This window comes from Mastigoproctus giganteus, chromosome 12, assembly GCF_048544385.1.
Source record: "Mastigoproctus giganteus isolate SK-2022 chromosome 12, ASM4854438v1, whole genome shotgun sequence".
Classification (NCBI taxonomy): domain Eukaryota; kingdom Metazoa; phylum Arthropoda; class Arachnida; order Uropygi; family Thelyphonidae; genus Mastigoproctus; species Mastigoproctus giganteus.
The window spans coordinates 47,158,392-47,180,927 of NC_143586.1; the positions used below are offsets into that span (position 1 = coordinate 47,158,392).

At 37.1% G+C, this 22,536-nt stretch overlaps 1 protein-coding gene across 1 annotated transcript in view; it reads right to left on the bottom strand.

The window, feature by feature from the left end:
• Nucleotides 1–20,028: 20,028 nt before the first annotated feature.
• The window catches only part of LOC150077016 (WD repeat-containing protein 43), a 107,368-nt gene continuing 104,860 nt past the window's right edge, over nucleotides 20,029–22,536 (bottom strand). The window contains exon 17 of the mRNA XM_090386882.1: nucleotides 20,029–20,178. Within this exon, the coding sequence (XP_090243008.1) occupies nucleotides 20,029–20,178 (150 nt within the window). The remainder of the gene's footprint in view (nucleotides 20,179–22,536) is intronic.

Here is a 22,536-nt window from a genome sequence, read left to right on the forward strand (position 1 = left end):
TAGCTTCCCTTAAGTGGCAAGACATAACTGATGTGAGATTTTTAATTTGGGCGTTAATGTCAGAAATTTCAGCCTGTTGATTAGCTAATATTGTTTTTATACCACAAATCTCCGTGTATAGCTCGCTGTTTCCTTCATTGAGTGTATTAGAATCCAGGAGAATTTCAGAGTTTGCAGTATGAGGTGCACTGATTAGATGAGTTTGAATGAGGATTTTCTGCCATAGTGTTAAAGAGTAGTTCCTGGAATTCAGTTGATTGCAGAATACCAAAGGTTGGATTCAGAGTTTCCGTAGGGAAGGAGTTAGCGCTGAGATCTTCTGACAGCACAGATGTTTGAGTTGATGCATCTGAGATTTGATGCGACAACAAAGAAGGATTAGAGGCTTCATCCATGTACGATTCAGAGTCGGTATTTCTAGTTATTGGCATGATATTTGTCTCAAATGTACTAGAGTACGGCATTTCAACTTTGTTAGCCGAAGAGGAGGAAAGTGACTCAGGTTCCGTGCTGTTTGGCGTTGCAACAGTTATAGGGCTTTTCTGAGAATTTCTGAGTCGACATCTATCACAACAGAATGATTTCCGCCGACTTTTATTTAATTTTTTCAGGTCAGAATGTGTACAGTCATTGCATATTAATTGTTTGCACTCAATACATTGGACAATGGGGTCAGAGCTGGTCCCACAGATGGTGCAGACGTTAGAATTTTGACAGGAGGTAGTATTTGTCATATTGAATTCAGTTACTGTAGTTTTACTAGATAATTTAATATCACCACAGTTGTGGTTTAGCAAGCAATAGGCACTGTGACCAGCCGGTCGCCTTAGTTGCCCTGCAGTGAAATCCACAGGGAGCAGGGGACTAAGTAGGGAGGGAAGAACAGAGCGGCTAGGCAAAACTCTAATGCCTGGTCAAGGTCAAGTGTCTGTTGGACACATGTATAAGTTGAACTACAAGATAATGGCTGAAAGCGCTTGTATGGAGTAGCGGAATGAACATGCAGAAATTCATTTAATACTTATCTGTTGTCCGTTCAAATAATACAGTACTTGCAACTGGCAGTCCAAGGGCCTATCCTTATGTGGTGGCACTAATAGGAACTTAATACTTTAAATAAAAAACACACAAAACAAGAAAAGTTTACGGAGCATATCATACAGACAGCCGGACACAATCATCCCCCTAGCGGAAAAAACGACCGGCAAAAAATTGACCGGCATCAGTTTCTTCCTACATTCCTTTTAATGCTCTCCACACCGTCAAATCGTCGTCCTTTCAACTTGGATTTGATTATGGAGAAACTAGTAATACAGGGAGTGATAACATAGGGAACAAGTGGGGAAGATGGTTTAGCTCTACAATACTTTCCGAAAGCTGCTAATCAGTGTAGAATGTATGTAGCACTCCATGTTCACTGTCTTACCGGCAGTCTTGCAACAAATCATTGTGAATGGGGTGAAATTCATTGCCAGGGTCGGATTAACTATTACTCAAAACACATATGTGAGTGGTGCCCAGATGATAAAGGGAACCACGGTTGACTAACCCAGAGGGGTCGCGGCAAGTTTTAAATAAAATTAGTTTTTGTGTATATAAAAGTTAAAAAACCCGTTGTTAAAAATTACTTTTTCAATCCTGTAGGTGCAGAGACCTTACTACTCGAACGAAGTCTGAGATACGAGTGAACTTTACTGCCACTATTTTTAGGGTGGGTACACGTGTGATGCAGATGGTGTTCTTATTGTTCGTGTCGGGAATATGTCTTAATTTACTCACTGGCACCAGAAAGCAGCTGAGTAGTGCGACTTCTCAGTACACTTACTGAACGGTAACCTTTTAGTTCTTAATTCGTGTTTCCTACAGCACAAATTCTCAAATTGCCTAAAGGCCAGAGGTGCGAATATGCAGTGGAAGTAAATATATGTTATATAGCAAGTCTGTTGCACGCATGCTTTATTCTGATTCGTAATTCGGTGCTTTTATGTTAACTTGGATGTTTTTCATTCTTCTGTTACTTTTTATATTATCGTTGTTTTTAAGAACAAAATGGACGAGGAGTGAAGACAATAATGTTGCTACAGATACTTCAGAATGATACTACTAACGTTATTTCAAGTGTAGTGCAACAACCAATTTCTGGTAGAGAGTGATCATATTCCAAATCGAAAGGAATGAAATAGAATAGAAAATATCAAGAATTTATGAAGCACGGTTTCACTTATAGTGTTGTTGATAATGAGCAACGTCCTGTGTGCGCAATATGTTACGAAAAACTAGCTAACGAAAGCATGGAACATATTAAATGAAAAAGACACATACAAAACATCCAAAGCTAATGAAAAAAATTTGAATCCTTTTTCAAAAGACACGCCGACGCCCTGCAAGGTCTGAAATATTTCTTGAAGAAACATACGGCAGTTCCTTATAAAGCTTTAAGAGCATCGTTGGAAGTTTCATATATAATAGGGAAAAAAAATTGAAATCACATACTATTGCTGAATCTCTCCTTGCTGCAATAAAAAAATAAGAATAATAATAAAATTCTTTATTCATAGAAATGTAGGACACAATTCCCACTACAAACAACCGGAGGAATCTTACAATTAACTGGACACATTACATTCAATACATAAAAAACTATGTGACTACACAGCAAATACATAGACAGTGCAATATACACAGCTAATATTGCAATAAATAGATTTTATAGTTATTATAATAGATTGATTATACAGAGCTTATATTGCATTACAGTATATAGGTTTTATATTTATTATATACAAGCTGCAACACATTGAGACAGTCTGAAAACTTTCACTGGAAGTTATTTCGCTGAAAATTGCAGGAATGCTGAATGCACTTGACTATAGATTTGCGCTTTTCTCTTCTGTAGGCAGAATCTCTGGACCACACATCCAAATAAATGTTTGCGGAGTTCAACGTCCCGATGAGGCCGCCGTAACCTGGTCAGGGGCGCGGGTGCATAAGTACACGTGCATTGAATGACCGGGGTTCAAGCCAGTGACTACTGAATACGATGCTGTTTCTTGTAATCTGTCTATCTTGTGAACTCCTCTGACTGTTTGGTTGTCCCGGAGTATAAACAGAAAATTTATTTATGCTGTTCGGAAAGTGCCGCTTAAAGGTCGAGAGCTTCCGCAGGTTAGAACAGAGCACTGGAGGGTTTCTGAGGGCTCTACCAGGGATTTTCCACCCTACGATTTCCCAGATATTAAAGAAGTCGAGAGCAGTGGAGCACAGATTAAGCACCATTGTGATTTTCCTTGCATATGCCAGGTGCTGGGCTGGGTGTATCCCAGATTTATGCAGAGCTGTGATTTTGATGTTGTATAGGGTAGGTGAGCCCAATTGTCGGCCCACTTTAGGACCCAGAATTCAGGACCCCAGAGTATCTTCAGACTGGGCATAGAAGCAGCAGACCAAACCTCAATACCATAACTGATGCCAGAACTGAAATAGTAGAGGAGAAATTTTATGACTGTTTCCTTGTTGTGCGCTCTACAGAGATCAAGTTTCATACCCCAGAAAGTCCGTAATGCTTTTGAACGCAGTTGCTGGATTTGTTCCTTATACGTTAGGTTTTCGTCGATTACCACTCCTAGGAATTTTACGTAATGAGTGAAGACAAGAACATGCCCCGCAATGGAGGGCTGCTGGATTGAGGTCTGCTTATGCTCTAGGTGAGAAAATGATATATTTGGATTTTTCAGGGTTTATTTTAAGCTCAAAATAGGTAGCGTATCCACAGAAAGAGGAGAGATATTTGTTCAGGATGACAGAATTCGATAATTCCTCTGCCTGGTCTGGTGAGGTGTTAGTCGGGCTTGAGAGGTAAGAATATCGTCGGCGTAGGCCATGAACGCAGGTATTTCATTCATTAGTGGAATAAATATCGCTGAAAAAAGCAGTGCCGACAACGATTCACCTTGGGGCATATCGATTTCCACCTGTTTTGTGATGCATTTAAATTATTTTAACTATGTATCGAGAAAAGTCAGCGACGATTTAGAAAGCATTCCTATATGCAGAGGCGGTCTCGGGGATTATTACAGGACAACGTAAAATTCAATTTATTAAATCGATTGAAAGTCCAGTTTTTGCGATACAGGTAGATGAATCCACAGATAAATAAATTTTCTGTTTATACTCTGTGACGACCAAATAGTCAGAAGAGTTTACAAGAGACACAGAATACAAGAAACAGCACCGTATTCAGCAGTCACGGGTTTTGACCCCAGTCACTCAAGGCACGTGTACTTATGCACCCGCGCGCCTGATCACTAGGCTACGGCAGCCTATTTCAGACCTTGATGAACTTATTGTATATGTTAGATACTGCTACGAGGGAGATATTTTGGAGGATTTTCTATTTTGCAAAGCTTTGAAAGGAAGAGCGATGAACTAGAAGGTTTTTAACGTTGTAAATATTTTCTTTCAAACAAATAATCTATCGTGGAACAATAGCTTTCAATTTGTACTGGTGGTGAGGCTGCATTAACAGGAGAAAATAAAGGTTTAAAATGCAAAGTAAAGGAAATTGCTCCAAATATAGTTTTTAATCATTGCACTATACATAGGGAAGCATTAGTATCGAAGGAAATGCAAACCCATTTTCTACAAGCTTTGAAAGATGCAGTAAGTGCGATCAACTTTATTAAAAGTAGAAGCTTAAATAGCAGACTTTGCACTATGCTTTGTAATGAATAGGATCCGCCAGGGCCTTGCAAATGGATAGGGTGCACTGGATGCGCCCCACCAGGGCTCACCGATCTTGGCGGCCTCCTCAATCGAGGGAGCCACCAAAGTCTCAACATAAATAAACGAGCCCCTCACTTTTGCATCGAAGTCCCTTTGCACGGCCCTGAGATCCGCTTATGAAACGTTTCTTTTATATACGAAAATGAGGTAGCTGTCCAGTGGTAAAGTGTTGCGACATCTTTTTGCTTGAAACATGAAATTTTACTATTTTACCGGATAAAAATCAGAACCTTGCTCAATTGTTTATAAATCAAAAGTGGCTTGGAAAACTTAGTCACCCTGTTGATATATTTGAAAAACTTAATGATTTAAATTTAAGTCTTCAAGGACAGGGAACAAATATATTAATACTCAGTGATAAAATTGAAGCCTTCAAAAAGAAGGTTAATCTTTGGAAAACTGAATTTGAGCATAATAATAATGAAACGTTCCCACGGTTTTCTGATTTTGTTAATGATATTAACATTTTGCAATTTAGGATATCATTGCCACCTACTTAACAATGCTAATTAAGAATTTTTCCTAACGATTTAATGTATCTCCAGAAAAAAAAAAAAAAAGTTGTACTGGATTCGTGATCCTTTTGCTTTTGTGAAATTACTATTCAGCACAAAAGGAAGATCTCATCCACCTGTCGCTGACGAAGCATTACGTGCTCGTTTAAAGACTACAACTGGTGAAAAACTTTGGCTTTCTCTTCGAGACGAATAACCAGAATTATTGAAAATGGCGATACAAACATTGCTGCCTTTCGGTCTACATATTTATGTGAAGTTGGTTTCTCAAAATTAAGAGCTATAACAACAAAACAGCTTTCAAGATTTGATCCGGAATATGACATAAGATTAGCAATTTCAAGTATTATAGGTTATCCAGGCTCCTGCTTCTCATTGTTTGTTTTTTTTTTTTTTTTTTTTGTAATTGTTTTGTAATCTGATGTACCAGTTAGTGCAACTGCATTTCTGTACGTAGTCAACTACTTAAGCAGTTATAAATTGGCATCATTAAGTACAGTATATCTCATATTGTGAATACCTTCACGAGTTGCCATGATGTTGCACTACCTTGAATAAGTAACACTTCACCATAGGAGAAAACTATTGTTACTTATTCTCAGCGGATACCATCACCCATACGGCACCGTTTTGGAGCTTCTTGGCTCCTTCTCAGTGGGTGAGCAGGTACCCTGGTATTGCAATGGTGACAACCCAGTTTTGAAGTATAACTCCACTATATGAGAGATGCCTGATGGTGTGGAGTAATTTAGATTGGAGAATATTTTAGGACTAAAGCTTCAGGTTATGTAGGAAGTTAACTGACGTACAAGTTAGTGCAACTGCATCATTTCTGTACGTAACCAACTACTTTAGTTATAAATTGGCATCACTAAGTATATCTCATATTGTGAATACCTTCACGAGTTGCCATGATGTTACGCTACCTCGAATAAGTAACGCTTCACCATAGAAGACTATTGTTACTTATTCTCAGCAGATACTATCACCCATACGGCACCGTTTCGGAGCTTATTGGCTCCTCATCAGTGGGCAGAGAATAAGTAACAATAGTAGTTACGTTTTCACAATAATAATAAAAACATTTATTATTATTATTAGCTATATGGTGCAAGAAAGCCTGAGGCTTATGCTGCAACAGCCAAAAAAAAAAAAAAAAAAAAAAAAAATTCCCTAGTTGCCCTGAGAGAAAAGTAGAAGGGAATCACCAAGAAAGAGAAGAATGATGATATCCAGCTCAGACCTCTGGGTGTGCCAAGCCCATACTCACCAGATGTGAGCCTCCAAGGTTACCAACCGGTCTGTGTTAAGAAGGCTCAATTCATGTGACTACACAAGGAAGCCAGTGGTTTTATCCCATTAACCCCAAATCACCATAGAACTCATCGAAACTGGTGCTATGAACATGTGACTTGGAGTTCTGACAAATGGGGTACAGTACTGTTCTATGGTGAGTCCCATTTTAGCCTGCAAACAGATTCTAGATGTTATTTCATCTGGAAGCAACAAGGAATGCAGTACCATACCTCAAACATCAGGGAAAGGGACATTTACGGTGTAGGCAGTGTTCCGAAAATGCCTGTGTGCTAATCCCTGGTGGATGAGGCATGTAATACCATCAAAAAAAGAGAACAAAGCATGGAATCTTATTTCTGGGATTTTTAGGACTTTTTTTCACAATGTGGCTTAATTAAATTTTTTTTTCTGTTTATACTCCGGCACGACAACCAGGTCAGTAGGGTTTACAATAAATCGTCAACACAAATATTTATCGTAGTTAGTAGTCATGGGCTTGACCCCAGTCCACTCAAGGAACACATGCTATGCACTCTCGCTACTGACCACTTGGCCATGTCATTAGTCGGTCTTATCGAGGAAACGGACCACAGAACACGACTTAGACATATTATATATGGCTCAATATTGCCTAAGTTGCTAATGCACCTAAAACTCCATAACAACCAACAACCTAATGGGATCTTTTGTTTTTGTAGGTTTTTTCCTTGTATATTTAGCATTAACCCCAGGGGCTCACATCTGGTGAGTATGCACTTGGCACACCCAGGGTCCTGAGCTGGATATCATCATTCTTCTCTTTCTTGGTGATTCCCTTCTACTTCTCTCTCTCTGGGTGACTGAGAAATTTTTTTTTTTTTTTTGGCTGGTACAGAATAAGCCACAGTCTTCCTTGCACCATATGGCTCATAATAATAATAATCTCAAATTTATTTTTAAATTTAATATTTTATTATTATTATTTTTTAAATTTTATTTATTTTTTTCTCTCTATAAACTATTGTAAACTTTTCTCTTCTATTTCAGGGGAGGTATATCTCTTCCTCTTATCTCCTATCCAGGCGCCTCCGTAGCCAGGTGGGAAGGAGCAGCAGTGCGTAGCACACGCTTCTTGATTAGACCGGGGTTCGAGCCCGTCACCACCAAATACGGAAGATGCGGAAAGGTCAGGGAATGACCACCGCACCGGAGCAATATGGCCTTAGTTGCTAATGCTCCTAAAAACCAAATAACAACAACAACATTATCTCCTATCCAACCTTCCCATCCATATACTTCTCATTCTTATCCCCATTTCCTTTCACTAAACACCTTGGGCTCCCAGGCTTGCCTGATAGCTCCAGTAAGAGCCTCAGCTAGAAAGTGTACCCTGGTGAGCCTCCTCGTGGCCAAGGTTAGGAGTCAGGGAACCAGATGTCCCTTGCCTGCAAAGTTGCCAGGTGCTGGCACTCAACACAAAAGACACATACTTACACACCTACACTTGCTGGACTTGTAATTTCAGATGCTACAGCGGCACATAGGGGAAATCCTGGAGATAGCAATTGAAACAAACACACCTTGATAGACCACAAATACCCGAACGATACCGCTGATGCCAGCCTACCTTGTAACCTGTGTATGCGTGCATCTGATTATATTTGATTGTGTAAATAAGACACTGTATTTTGTTATTTCATGCATCAATGCGATTTGATATAAACTATCCGGCCCTGGCCGTAAAAGATATGTTGTCTCTGGTCAATTGGGTCTCATCTGGGGCAACAAATGGATATTTATTATTTTGCATAACATGAAATTACTGTGTGCCAAAATTAAAGTCTTAAATATGCAAATTACTCAAAATTGATCCCAACCGGTCTAGTGTTTTTGATATTTCATTTGGTTAAAAATGCCGACATTGTTAAAAATATCAATGTTAAAGGAATATAAACTGATGTGTATGTCTCATATTGCTGCAATGTAGATTAACATTTATATCTTATCTTAAACGTTTATTATGTACTTAAAATGAAATAAGAGGGGTGTTTGAAAATTTCGTGGCCTGAGTATGAAGGGTTTATTTGAGGAGTCTGGTAACATATTACTTGTCGAAATAGTCCCCTATTGAGTCAATACACTTTAGCCACCGATGCTGCAATGTGTTGATTCCAGCTGTGAAGAAAGTTTTCTCTTGGGTTTCCAGGAATGCATCCACCGCAGAAATGACATTACTAATGGTATGAAAATGGATGCCATCAGATATTTTTTTCAAAAAAGGAAACAGATGAAAGTTCGATGGTGCTAGATCTGATGAATATGGGCAATGATCCAAGATTTCAAAGCAGCCATGGCAGTGACAGACTTGTGAGCAGGTGACTTGTCCTGTTAGCACAAGACTCCTTTGCTGAGTTTTCCTCACTGTTTGTCTTTGATGTTTTCATGCAAATACCTTATAAGGTCTGTGACTGTCTAGTTTTTATGAAGATAGTTCCCTAGCAACATTCCATCAGCATCCCAAAAACTTGATGCCATCACCTAGACAGCAAAAGGAATCGACCTGGTTTTCTTTGGAAGGGGATGTAAAGCTATGTTTCTGCTGTTTGGACTGCTCCTGTCTCTGGCTGAAAGTGGACTCTCATTTCATTCATGGTCACAAGCCTTGTAAGGAAATTTGCTGCATCTGCTTGGAAACGGTGCAAATATTGACTTGACAACTCTTGCGTGTTTTTGTTCTGCTGCCAATGTACCAAACTGTCATTCATCACAAGATAACTTTTGGTGTGAATGCTGCAGGTCTTCCACAGCGTGGGGTGCTCCAGGGATATGTGGTGGTCATTCCCTGACCTTTCCACATCCTCCATATTTGGTGGTCATGGGCTTGAATCCCGATCTAATCAAGAAGCGTGTGCTACATACTGCTGCTCCTTCCCACCTGGCTACGGTGGCACCTTATGTGATGTTGGTCCTCCACGTGCAGCCAAAACAGCTCGTACCCAGCAAGATGGACGCTACAAGATTTCTAAATGTTTCTTGTGGTATCTGGTACCAACACATAACCAGCAGATCCTTTAACTCCTGTAAGGTCCATGGTTGAGACCCTGCAGATCAGAGTTGCCATTCCAACACAAATCACAGATGCTCGATGTCTGGGAAATTTGGAGGCCAGGGCAATATTGGAAGTCTTCATGTTCCGCGAACCACTCTCAAACAATCCAGGCAGTGTGGCATAGCGCATTATCCTGCTGAAAGATGGCACTGCCAGAGGGGAAGACCACTGCCACGAAAGGGTGTACCTGGTCAGCAATGAGGTTTAGGTAGGTGGAAGACATCAGTGCCCAGCACATGGATGACTGGACCCAGGGTATCCCAACAGAACATTGCCAAAAGCATGACACCACCACAGGTTTGATCTTGTCCCACAGTGCATCCAGGCACCATCACTTCCCCAGGTAAACGACATATGTAGCCGGCCTTCCACATAGTGCAACAAGAAACATGATTCATCAGACCAAACCTTAACCTTCTTCCAATCACCCAAGGTCCAGTTTTGCTCACATGCCCATTGTAGGCAGTCACCAGTGACCAGTGGTTAGCATGGGCACTACGAGTGGCCTGCTGATACACAGCCCCATTTTCAGCAGGGTTCAAATGTACTGTTGTGACACATTACTCCCATCACCAGCGAGTTGTGCCACAGTCGCCCTTCTGTTGCCACATACTATACGGGAGAGCCTTTGCTCACCTTGAGCATTGTTGTCCAACAGTTCACCAGCAGTTACCCCTCCTCAGACCACTTTCGGTAGGTACTAACCACAGCTGACAGTGAGCATCGCACCAGCTGTGCTGTTTCGGATATGCTCTGACCCAGTTGTCCGGTCATTGCAATTTGGCCTTTGTCAAACTCACTTAAGTCCACTGCCTTTCCACACTGATTAACAGAACTCAGTATCAGGTGTTTTTTAGTGTCCAGACGTGCTGTAGTTCACCTGCAGTTGCTTCTATTTGCATGACTCGCTGGTCATGTTTTGGCTCATCAGTGTATAATTACTTTGGGAGATTTTAGTCTTCCTGAATTAGCTTTGGATCAACAGGATATAATCATTAGAAGTCGCTTCCACACAATGGCAAAATTTAATTTTATATAATACTGTAACAGTCCGAATAACAAAATAAATTACTTGGATTTTGTGTTTTCAAAGGAAACAGTACCTTCCACTGTTATACCAAATATTATTCCTTCAGATCATAATGACAATTACTATAACCGGTTTACATCCTATCGCTCCTTCCATTAATTTTACATATCGACAAAATTTTACTAAAACCTGTTGAGATCATCTACTTCATGCAATTACTAATTCTCACCTAATTGACATGGATTGTCTATGTAAACCCAGCAACTCATTCGTTTTTTTTTTGTTAAACTGTAGCAACAGACAGCAAAGTATCCATGTTGGTTTAATAAAAATTAATATTAGTTATTACTTCTAAAGCTAAATTGCACATAAAAATATACTTTTGAAAAACTCCCTGATTGTAAGCAATTTCAGAAAACTCTGTACCAAAAGTATATTGATTTAACTAAATCTCCAATTTACACACTCAGGGTCCTGAGCTGGATATCATTCATCTCTTTTTTGGCGATTCCTTTCTATTTTCTATTTCTTTCTGTAACTTGAAAAAATTTTTTTTTGGCTGGTGCAGCATAAGCCCCAGGCTTCCTTGCACCATATGGCTAATATAACCCAAAGAACATCATTCATCAGCCATTTTTGATAAGATATCTGATGCTCCTAATATATCAGCATAGTTTGAAAAAGTTTAAGAATGATTATAATCCTCAAAAACAATGATTTGGGTTCTTTTGTATGTTTCTAAACTTTAACCCAATATATTTATATGCAATTCTTCACATAAAAAAGAAACATTCAATGGGCTGGAATTTCAACTGAATTTTGGGAATGTTCTGTGCACTTACTTTTCTTTGCATACAGGAATTTATCCTACTGCATTTAAAAATTGTGTTTCATAGTCCCATTACATAAAAAAGAATCGTGCTACTTGATTCAGAAATATCATTTTGTAGTCTTATTGAACTCCTTAGCAAAGGTTTTCAAAACAGTCATTTGCTGTAAGATTTCAGGCTATATAAATCATTTTATTTCAATTCACCAGCAAGATTTTAGACGTAGAGGAAGAGTGGTATGAAATTTAGTAACAGTCACTAAATCTACTGATTTCGGACTCCACAGATCCTAACTTCTTAAAGCTTATGGTTTTCAGTCATTAATGAAACCATTTGTTCAATGGTAAATGCCAAATAATTATTAATGTAGTTATCCTCTCATTTTACATTAAAAGTTCGCATGCCTCAGGTGACATTCACTACTTAGCCAATGCAGATTAAGCCTTTTCGTCATCAGAAAAATAAGATTCCTGCAAATTACAAACAATACCGAACAGCTTTTATTCTTATCTTAAGTGAATGTCAATAACCATAAAAAGTATTATCTTTTAAAGATTCAGGAGCAACTTTTATCTGTAAATGCAGCTTGTCAATTCATATTAAGTGTTATTGCTCTTGATAATCACACCTCAGGTTTATTGAAAACAGTACTATATCATGGACTCATCCAGTGATATAGTACCGTTTCTCACCATACATAAACACTTTAACATTACCTTAGTCATTCTCAGGCAGTATTTTTTAATTTGTCTTAATTGATTTTAAATTAAATTTTAGAAATATCCATTCGTACTAAATTAGCATCTTGAAATCCATGATTTTGAAACCCGCTAATTTAGTATAAAGTACAGGATAATCAACCAGGGGAGGGCAGAGGGGCATATTCTCCTCTTTAACTGTGCATGTGTTCCAAAAGCTATAAAAAAAAAAAAAAAAACCTTCAAAAACCTCACCATCATCCTCCTCACTTACGATGATACCTAGATACGATAGTGTCGCCAATGACCAGACTATAAAAACTGTATTAATCAGACATATGAACTCTTTCAAATGCATTTGCCATCTTCTAGATTCTTATGGGCATTCCAAAATCTTGCAACAAAAAAACATGCAGAGATAGAGCACTGTTACCATATACTAGTTTCAGCAATTTAAGTTTTTTGCATTTTCCTCAACTTGAAACAAAATTTAATGTTTGCATTGAACATAACAGCTCTAACATGACTGAGAGCAACTTATATGCAAATGAACTTGAAAGACTGGTGCATCACGTAGATTTTTGGATGTGCACAACATTCATTCCCTGATCTATCAAACTTTGAATGCGCACATCAATACATATATATCTGAAAGAAATGAATTAGCTGATTAATTGGCTCTTTAATTACACTAATTAATATACTTAAATAACTAACCTTGATTGACTGGTTGGTATGAATTTATACATTGTGTAAATTTTTGGCCCCACGGTAGCACATAGTTATAATCACCATCTTCCCATCAAATTCGCGTCAGTTACAAGATGAATTTTAACAGTTCTACAGGCAATTATACTGACTCCTCACAGCCTTAGTTACTATGACATTAACACACACCTAAATGTGAATTTTTACCAAGGTTTAAGACACCTTTTGAATTTATGTAATATATTAATGATATGTAAGATACAATACTTATCATTAATACAGTACAATGCTTTTATTTCAAATGTTTAACCTTCCATTGCTAACATAGTGTACCTGTTTAAAATTATTCGTTTTTTTTTTTTTTTTTTTCTAATTTGTAAATGAAATCAATTCCTCCTGTGTACCAATACTCTCTAATTTCTGGAAAATAAAATCCTGATTATAGAGTATTTTGTTTTCAATAATACTATGAATCACGAGACAAATTTTTGTTTAGCATTTTAACAGATGCCATGTGAGCAAAAGTGTATTCCTAGGCAACTCCCATTTGCACACATGGCACCTGGGAGATGCCAGAGACAGGTGTCTAACCTTGCCATAATGCTTGATTTTGCTAGCTAAATGTGAACAGCTGACAAATATACAGATGTTCATGGTGCATTAGCTTGATGCTATGCAAGCAACTGGGTTACAATCTGGGGGTTCAGTGAACTTAAACTCCAAAAAAAAAAAAAAAACCCCTTTATTTCATTTTTTATGATTAAAACAAAAAAAAAAAGGGAACAAGCACAATTTCCACATAAATGTATTTGTTAAAATTGAGGGTGCAAATAAGGAAGGTCAAAAAGCTCTAAGAGGCATCCAGATCAGCTGTACAATCTTGCTGCCTCTACTTTCTCCACTGATTTGAGGGCCCAAATAACAAAAACTTCAGAGATTTTTAAAGAGCTGGAATATATTTAGTGGTAATGTGTATTGCTGTGCATACACATCACCACATCTAACAATGTATTTAATTTTGTCCACATAAACACATCACAAATGTTCAAACTAATGGGATAAACTAATCTATGAAAAGAACTAAGCCTGCTAAAATATATTTTTAATTTTACAAGTGTACTCAGTGTTTTTAATCTCAATTATGGCCATTCCACATAGAATCTATGTAACCCCCACTTACTTTTTATAACAGAATCTCAATTATCAGTTTTTCCCAACTACTTCTCACCTTATTTCTCATAGTTATTTTCTCTATGATTTATTCCACTTTAACGGTAGCACTTGCACTCCTTGTCAGCAGTTTCCTAATCTGAAATCTCTCCTATTTCTGATTCTCTAGCTTAAAATCTCTTTACACCAGCTTGTCAGATTCATTTATTCTACTGTTCTGTAAACTCTTCCACGACACAAGGATTCCAATTGATTGCCTACTTACCTTACTCACTATCACACATACATTCAGCTGTTTTGTGTGCCTTCTCTAACAGATATTTCCATGGTCACTGATCCACTTCCTCCCAAACATCCCTTCTTTCCAAACATGTGCCCCGAACTGATACATCCCTCACTGTTCAACGGCAAATTCTCTGAAATTCTACATTCCTTCATTTTCCCTTAACATTCATGTTTTTCGGAATTACCTTTTTTTGTATGCTTTTCCTGAAAATTGCAATTTACAGAAATTCAAGTCCAACATAAAACTATCATCTTTTTATCCTTTGGCCTACACATGAAGCTAGAGTACTATACATTGAGTACTACCCACCTATTGTGTATTGATACTCTTCAGCCCTCACAACAGCCAAGATTCATCATGGCATGGACTCAGTGTGGAAAGTGCCACAGGGATGCTAGTCCATGTCAACTTAATTACTTCCCACACTTGTTGCAAATTGTATGGTCGAGAATCTCTTCTACAAAATGCTTGTTCAACTTCATCTGGCAGTTCCTCCATTATATTGTGATTTGGTGACTGCGGAGGCCACTGCAGTAAGCAGAAGTTCGCAATTACAGACCTGAAAGCTTGTCTTCTGTTCCAGGGAAAATAATGGAGTCAGAGGTTAAAGTAATGTTGGATCATGACAAGAATGCAACTGTGTGGCAATCGCAGCATGAATTTCTTAAACGAGAGATCTTGTCTGACCAATCTGCTTAGCTACTATAATGCAGCAACAAAGGAACTGGATGCAAAAATAATTGTGACATCATACACTTCAATTTCAGTAAAACTGTTTGAATGTTCCACATGAAGGACTACTATACAAATTAGAGCAACGTGGCATTAGGGGACGTTACTGTTATGGATAAGGGGATGGATGAGTTGCAGAGGGCAGAATGTGGTTATTAATGGATACTGCTGCTTTACTTATGTTATTAGTGGAGCCTCTCAAGTGTGCTGGAAAACACACCTATCAATAAATATTGAAAATATTGTTTTCAATATTTATTGATATTAATAAAGGTATATCAGACCTGAAAGCTTGTACGCTTGACCTGCAAGACCCATTTGCCGTATTTAAATTATGTCTAAGTTTTCAGATCATACAAAAGTTAGCAAGGTGACTAATGACAGTAGTCAGGGTATGTTACTGCAGCAAAGCAATATCTAGAAAGTTCAGGCAGAAATGGCAAGGGAGGTTTAACATTGATAAAGGTACTGTATTCATATGCAGGCCCCCATTATAACGCGGTTCGCTTTATGCTGATTCACTATAACGCTGTTCTTATAACCCGTATCTGACTATAACACTGTCATAGATCACTACAACGCTCTTTTACAGATTGCATTTTTGGCATATTTAATGAAATCGTTTCATTCGATGGAGTCGATAGCTTGAAAATGAATATCAAAACACAATGAAAATGTTTCCCACGCAGACTTGAGAAATTTTCCCACGCTTGAGAATTGAGAAATTTTCAACATTTTAAAAAATGATCAAGTATATTGCTTGTAATATTTGCGGTATATGCATTTATCCGATATCTAGTCATCACTTGGTGCAGTATTAGACATCCTGCGTAACGGAGTTTCTTGAACATTGTATCGTAATTAATGCAACCAACGCAGTTACATCTTCGAAGAGTTAATAATGGCGGATAAGAATGAAAAAGCAACACACGTCTGGGCGCAGTACAAAGACTATAAATGTAAGAAAAAGACTGAATTTGAAAATTAAATTAAGACGTTTTGAAGCGAATCGATTCCAGTCAAAGACAAGCGGATGTGTGCCATAATTTAGGACTTGCAAGTTTAACTGTAAGAACAATTATAAAAAAAATATATATAAAGAATTAATTTTAGCAGTGGGAAATATAGCTGTTCCATTGCAAGCAACTAAGGCTAGGCCGGCTATTCGGATTGAAATGGAAAGACTTTAACTAATTTTATTGAAGATAATATCCAATGCAGAATTCAGTTAAGTTAAATATTATAAAAAAAAAAAAAAAGAAGAAAAAGAGAGAGAGAGATTAGCCAATATGATGATCTGAAGAAAACTCACCTTAAATAAAAAAATTTCAAAAAAGAACTTGTTAAAATTATTGAAGAGGGATATTATGTGTTATACTTCTCAAGTTTTTAACATAGATGAAGCAGGACTTTTGTGGAAACGAATGTCTAAAAGAAGTTTCATTGAAAGAAGAAAAAAACATGCCAGGTTTCAAAGTGGCGAAGGATTGGTTGACTTTATTGTTGGGTGGCAATGCTGCGGGGGATTTAAAATTAATACTCCTTTTAGTTTATGTGGAAGAGGGCCAAAGTTCAACCCAAAATCAACACATTTTTCTTGGTTAAATTCATCAATTAAATTAAATCAATTTAGATCAATTAAATCCATGACTTTATTGGAATTTTAAGTTTAATTTTGATACGTAAGTAGTTACCACATAATTATATACGTATGTAATGCAGAATATTTTATATGTACAAATATTTGAATATTAAATACTTTGACCAACATTTGTGCATCTTTTCACTACCATTTATTATTGATTAGGAAATATCCTATGGCACCGACCGCAACTCACAAATACATGTTACCTTATGGGAATGCGGCACTCGCTTAGCGTGGATTCACTTAGCGCTCTGTTTTTCCGGAACGAATTATCAGCATTAAGCGGGGGTCAACTGTAATAGTAATCCGAGAATAACATACCATTTGGCTGGTACCACCCTCAACAGGGATAGAGATCAAAAAAGACCTGGAAAATAATTGAACAATCTGACATTAAGTTCTTTGAGCAATGCAGACAGCTCATGAGGTTCTTTCAATGATATACTGAAATTTTCTCTAGTAGGGACAAGGTGATTATCCCATTGTCAAAGACAAGTATAAAGTTATAGAATTTTTATAGTACCGTGATAGACTAAATATAAAAATAACGAAATACTTAAAGTGCGGTACTCACCTTGAATATAATCTGCAATAGTTTTATGAAAAGACTGATGGCTAAATTTAAGGTGGAATGGTTAAGTTAATGCATTAAGGTGGGATGAAATTTAATTTAACAGAATTTTAAAATATGCACAAGGAAGCAGAAGTGCACTACTCCGTCCCTGGTTGTCATAAAATAGAAAATAGTTAATCTGGAACATAAAAGAATTGATAATGCCAATAGTCGTGACGACAGACTTTCGTTAAGTTATAATGTCTTCAGTTGGTGGTGTTAAGTGAGAAGTAACGCGTGCTGTATTTTAAGGAATTTTCTATACTCTCGTGATGCTCTTTGGAACACATGGGAATTTCAGATGAGAGATTCCAAGCCGAAGAAAGGTGAAAGAGAAGTTTTGCGTTTAGGATGTTGAGATTAGTATTGTGTCGAAACCATTCGATAATGAGGGATTCATATTGAAGAATTTTGTGGCTGGTTTTTAGTCTTATAATAGTGATAGCAGAGCCAATTAAAGGGGTGTGATTGTGGGTTTGAGCATGTATTGTGAGTTCTGTACTAGCTTGCCCCAATCTAAGACTATTATAGTGGTAGTATGCACGAGTGTTGGAGGTTTTGGTAGAACCAAACTTGGTAGTAGTACTACCAATATAACAGGCATCACAGTTTGGTTGACATTTAATCAAGTAAATTATATTGTTCAAATCGTTGGGTATTTGTGTGTCTATCCACTTACTTAGTTAAAATTATATCCCCTCTTACCAGATTCTCAGAATTCAAAATCAGCAACACTAATCAGGCCTTTCAGAAAATAAGCAATTCCACAATTTCTGATGGAGATATCCTAGCATCACTTGACGTAATATCTCTATATATCAACGTGCATATGCCATACACTTTAGAGGCTTTATGGAAATTCTTAACAACAGATAACACTTTGGCAAAACGTACCTCTCTTTCCATTAATAACATCCTTGAACTCACTTCACTATTATTAGATGCCCGATATTTCAGATTCAATAATAAAATTTTCCAACAAATATTCGGTTTACCCATGGGTTTAGGCATTTCCGCCCCGCCCCCCCTGTTAGAAATTTACCTAGCTACTATAGAGAACCAAATCTTACAACCCTTCCCTCCAGAAATAAAATTCTACATACGTTACACTGATGACATACTCATGACAGGCAATAGGTCCACTATAGACAATCTCTTTTTAAAATTTAATTCAATAGATAGGTTAAAACTCACTCTTGAAATTGAAACCAACAACCAAATTAATTTTCTCAACCTCACCGTTTACAAAACAGGTACCAAACTAGGTACAAAGATTTTCAGAGAAAATAAACATACAGGCAAATACCTACATTTTGCTTCGCACCACCCCCTCTGTACAAAAAAGTGGTTTTATACAACCAAATACATACTACCAAGTTTGGTTTTACCAAAACCTCCAACACTCACGCATACTACCACTATAATAGTCTTAGATTGGGACAAGCTAGTACAGAACTCACAATACATGCTCAAACCCACAATCACACCCCTGTAATTGATTCCGCCATCACTATTATAAGACTAAAAACCAGCCACAAAATCCTTCAATACGAAGCCCTCGTTACTGAATGGTTTCGACACAATACTAATCTCAACATCCTAAACGCAAAACTTCCCTTTCACCTTTCTTCGGCTTGGAATCTCTCACATCTGAGATTCCCATGTGTTCCAAAAAGCATTACAAGAGTATAGAAAATTCCTCAAAACACAGCACGCGTTACTTATCACTTAACACCGCCAACTGAAGACATTATAACTTAACGAAAGTCTGTCATCACGACTATTGGCATTATCAATTCTTATGTTCAAGATTAACTATTTTCTACTTTGTGACAACTAGGGACGGAGTAGTGCACTTCTGCTTCCTTGCGCTTATTTTAAAATTCCGTTAAATTAAATTTCACCCCACCTTAATGCATTAACTTAACCATTCCACCTTAAATTCAGCCATCAGTCTTTTCATAAAACTATTGCAGATTATATTAAGCATTTCACTATTTTTATATTTAGCCCATTGTCAAAGGCAATGATTAGGCAGCATCTAGAGTACATATAAATCTGGAAGCCTCAATTTAGAATGTGGGCCTATTGGAATGATTAAAAAAAGAACAACATTAGCCAGGAACACAAAAGGGTACTCTTACCAAGAACAACTTGAATATGAAAGTACCTAGTTTCCAGTGTCTGGAAACTAGGCAACCCAATTGCAGTATTTACATAGATTGAGTAAACTAAATGCTGATGGCATCCTTACCTTTTCTTAGACAATACACATATGGAGACACACTGAAAAGGATGGTTGTAGGATAGATGTGCAAAAAAGTTGCTTTTAATCAGAACATAACTGATTGTCGGAAAAAACTTTCAGCTGGTGTTGCGGAAGTTGGTAGGTTGAATAAGTGTAAGGAAGGATTAGATAAATTATTAGAGGGGATGTACAGATGAGGTGGGTGAATTCTGTTAGAACTAATATTCTTACTTACCTCAGAGTCTACTATAAACTCCCCCACCAGGTCTGACTAAGTACTAGCAGCAACTTGTATTGTCTGTTGTATATCCAGTCAAGTTAACTTAAAACAAATTATGATATATCAGTACTATCATACATTTTAATTTATACAAGTATTTCTTCCCGTCATACTTCATCTTCAAAATCGGAAATATCTTCTTGTCTATCATCATAATCTTTTTCTTCTTCTTCACTAGAGTCACTAGTGGCATGAAAGGATACACTTCTAGTTTCACTATGATCTTCAAATTCATCTTCTGAATTGTCTGAAATTTCCTATAATTATGATATACATAAGCATTAGCAATAATATAAAAAAATCCACATCAGAACTGTATGCTATTACAAAAAAATTAGCTTCTGCAATCTTTATCTGCGACATTGAGCTTATCGATAAAAATGTTCAATCTTCTTTATGCATTCAATTTGAAATTTTGCTTTAGAGAAAATAAATATTGTACTGCAGTGTACTGTACTATTATTATCCATTTGATTAATTTGTGATAGTAATGATTCAGCTACTGTAAATCAGTGCCAGCCTATGCATCAGAAACCCTCTCTCTTCTCTCCATCATCCCCCACACATATGTATGTATACAATTGCCATGTTATAAGCTATCCATCCTTTCTAGCTGTCCTGAATCTTAGGGTCAGTTTAGCAGGGGGAACTGAATTCACCTGTTATTAAATTGGTAAACTGTTTAACAGTATCTATAACTTAAAATAAGGCAAGGAAAAAGTCCAATCAAAAACTTCTAAGATTATTAAAAAAGTAGTAGAGTTCTAGGCACATCAGCAACTTAGGCCATATTATGTATAAGAATATTATGTCTGTGAATTGCACATGTTCTGTGGTGGTTGATTTGTTGTTTTCTGGACAAAAAAAAAAATTCAAGTTTCTGGGTGGGAAAAACTGTTACCCTCACGTGAAACTGACCAACACAGCCACATTGTGAAAAAGGACTATAAAAATTCTTTACATAATTGGTGGGATTCGAACGCGGGTCTTTTCTACCGGTGTGGAGAGGATGGTGTTTGTACCAACTGTGCTACAATGAGGGGCAAGTAGTAGAGGGCCAAGATAAGTAAGCATAATGGAGGGGTTCGTTACTGGTTCAAGCCGCTTCTTTCTGTGTCACGCTTCAGATGAGTAGTGCTTGTTTAAGTTCAGATGTGTCTTGCCTCCACTGCAATCATAATGATATTAAAATGGAAACAGAGTGGAAATTCACTAAATGTTAAGAACTGCATTTGGTGATGCTGGTTTAAGTAATGCTGTTTATCAGTGGAGGAAACATTTCAAAAATAGCTGTGAATGTCTGAATTATGACCAACAGTTGACCTGTTGGTCATAATTCAGAACTGATTAAAAAAAACAACAAAAAAAAAACACCACGTTTTATCTTGTTTCAATTGAAACTCAATGAGTCATTTTATTCATGGGGGGTTATCAATAATTAGTAATACAAATTATTGTACACTCTTTATGTCACAACATCTTATCATGACATAAAATGTATATAACCTCCATATCATACTATCAACCTTGGATCTATAAAGTAAGTATTATACAACCATGTAATACTTTTTTAAACTTCAATTTGTGGCTCTCTGACATCGGGGGAAAAAATGGATCACAACAGTTATCATAAAGATTTCAGTTAATTATACACTGAATATTACAAAAGAGTTACCTCAAAATCTTTCTTCATAGAGTGGCTTCTATACTCAACTCTCCAGAACTGATTTTAAAAGGTTTAAAATACATAAAAACTTCTTTAAAATTATTAAATGTGTTCAATCCTCTTAGTACACGAATGATCCAATGCCCTGAGATTATAGTCAAAAGCCCCAACCTGATCCCAGATCAATCAAACCTTCCATGAACTTCAAGTGACTGAAGCCATTATGCCAGATATTTAAAATTATACGCTGATAAAATATATCACGTAATAAACTGCTACATAAAAAACGAAATGATGAAAATAAATTATGATGAAATAGCTTCCAAAACTTTCCTTCCTTAAGGGGACCAAGCTTTGACTTCCACCGTGTTCACAGGTAGAATACTAATGCACAATATGTGTGTGTTCCCCACGATATTTATGGGAGATTACTCGTTAATACAGATGCGTGTAAAAGTCCAGAAATCCGATATAAGAAATGGACATTGTATGTTAATCGACTTATTTTGTATAATTGTGTTGCACGTTTAAAACCCTAGCCTAATTGAACAGGAAAGTGTGATTCTCGTTTATGGCATGGAAAGACAGTTCTGATGCTGTGGCTCGTAATGCTCTAACCAACGCAGCATGTTGTTTAAGACGTCTGTCCAAAAGACATCTTGTCAATCCCACATAAGAGGAATTGCAATCTCTGCATGAGATACTATATTATGTCATGCATTTCTACAGGAGAAGAGGGAGGGATAGAACGATTTTTTAGTTTGGAGTGATGTTTCTGTGTTGGTTTCATATTATTTTGAATTCTGTATCTTTGAGAAGCATATTAAGTTGCCTATACCATTGTTCAACATATGGAATTGTAATAAAATGTTTTTTTGCTAATCATGTTTTTGTGTTCTATACTGTCTTCCCTGTCTTTAGTATAATGTTGTTAATGGTGGATATCCTC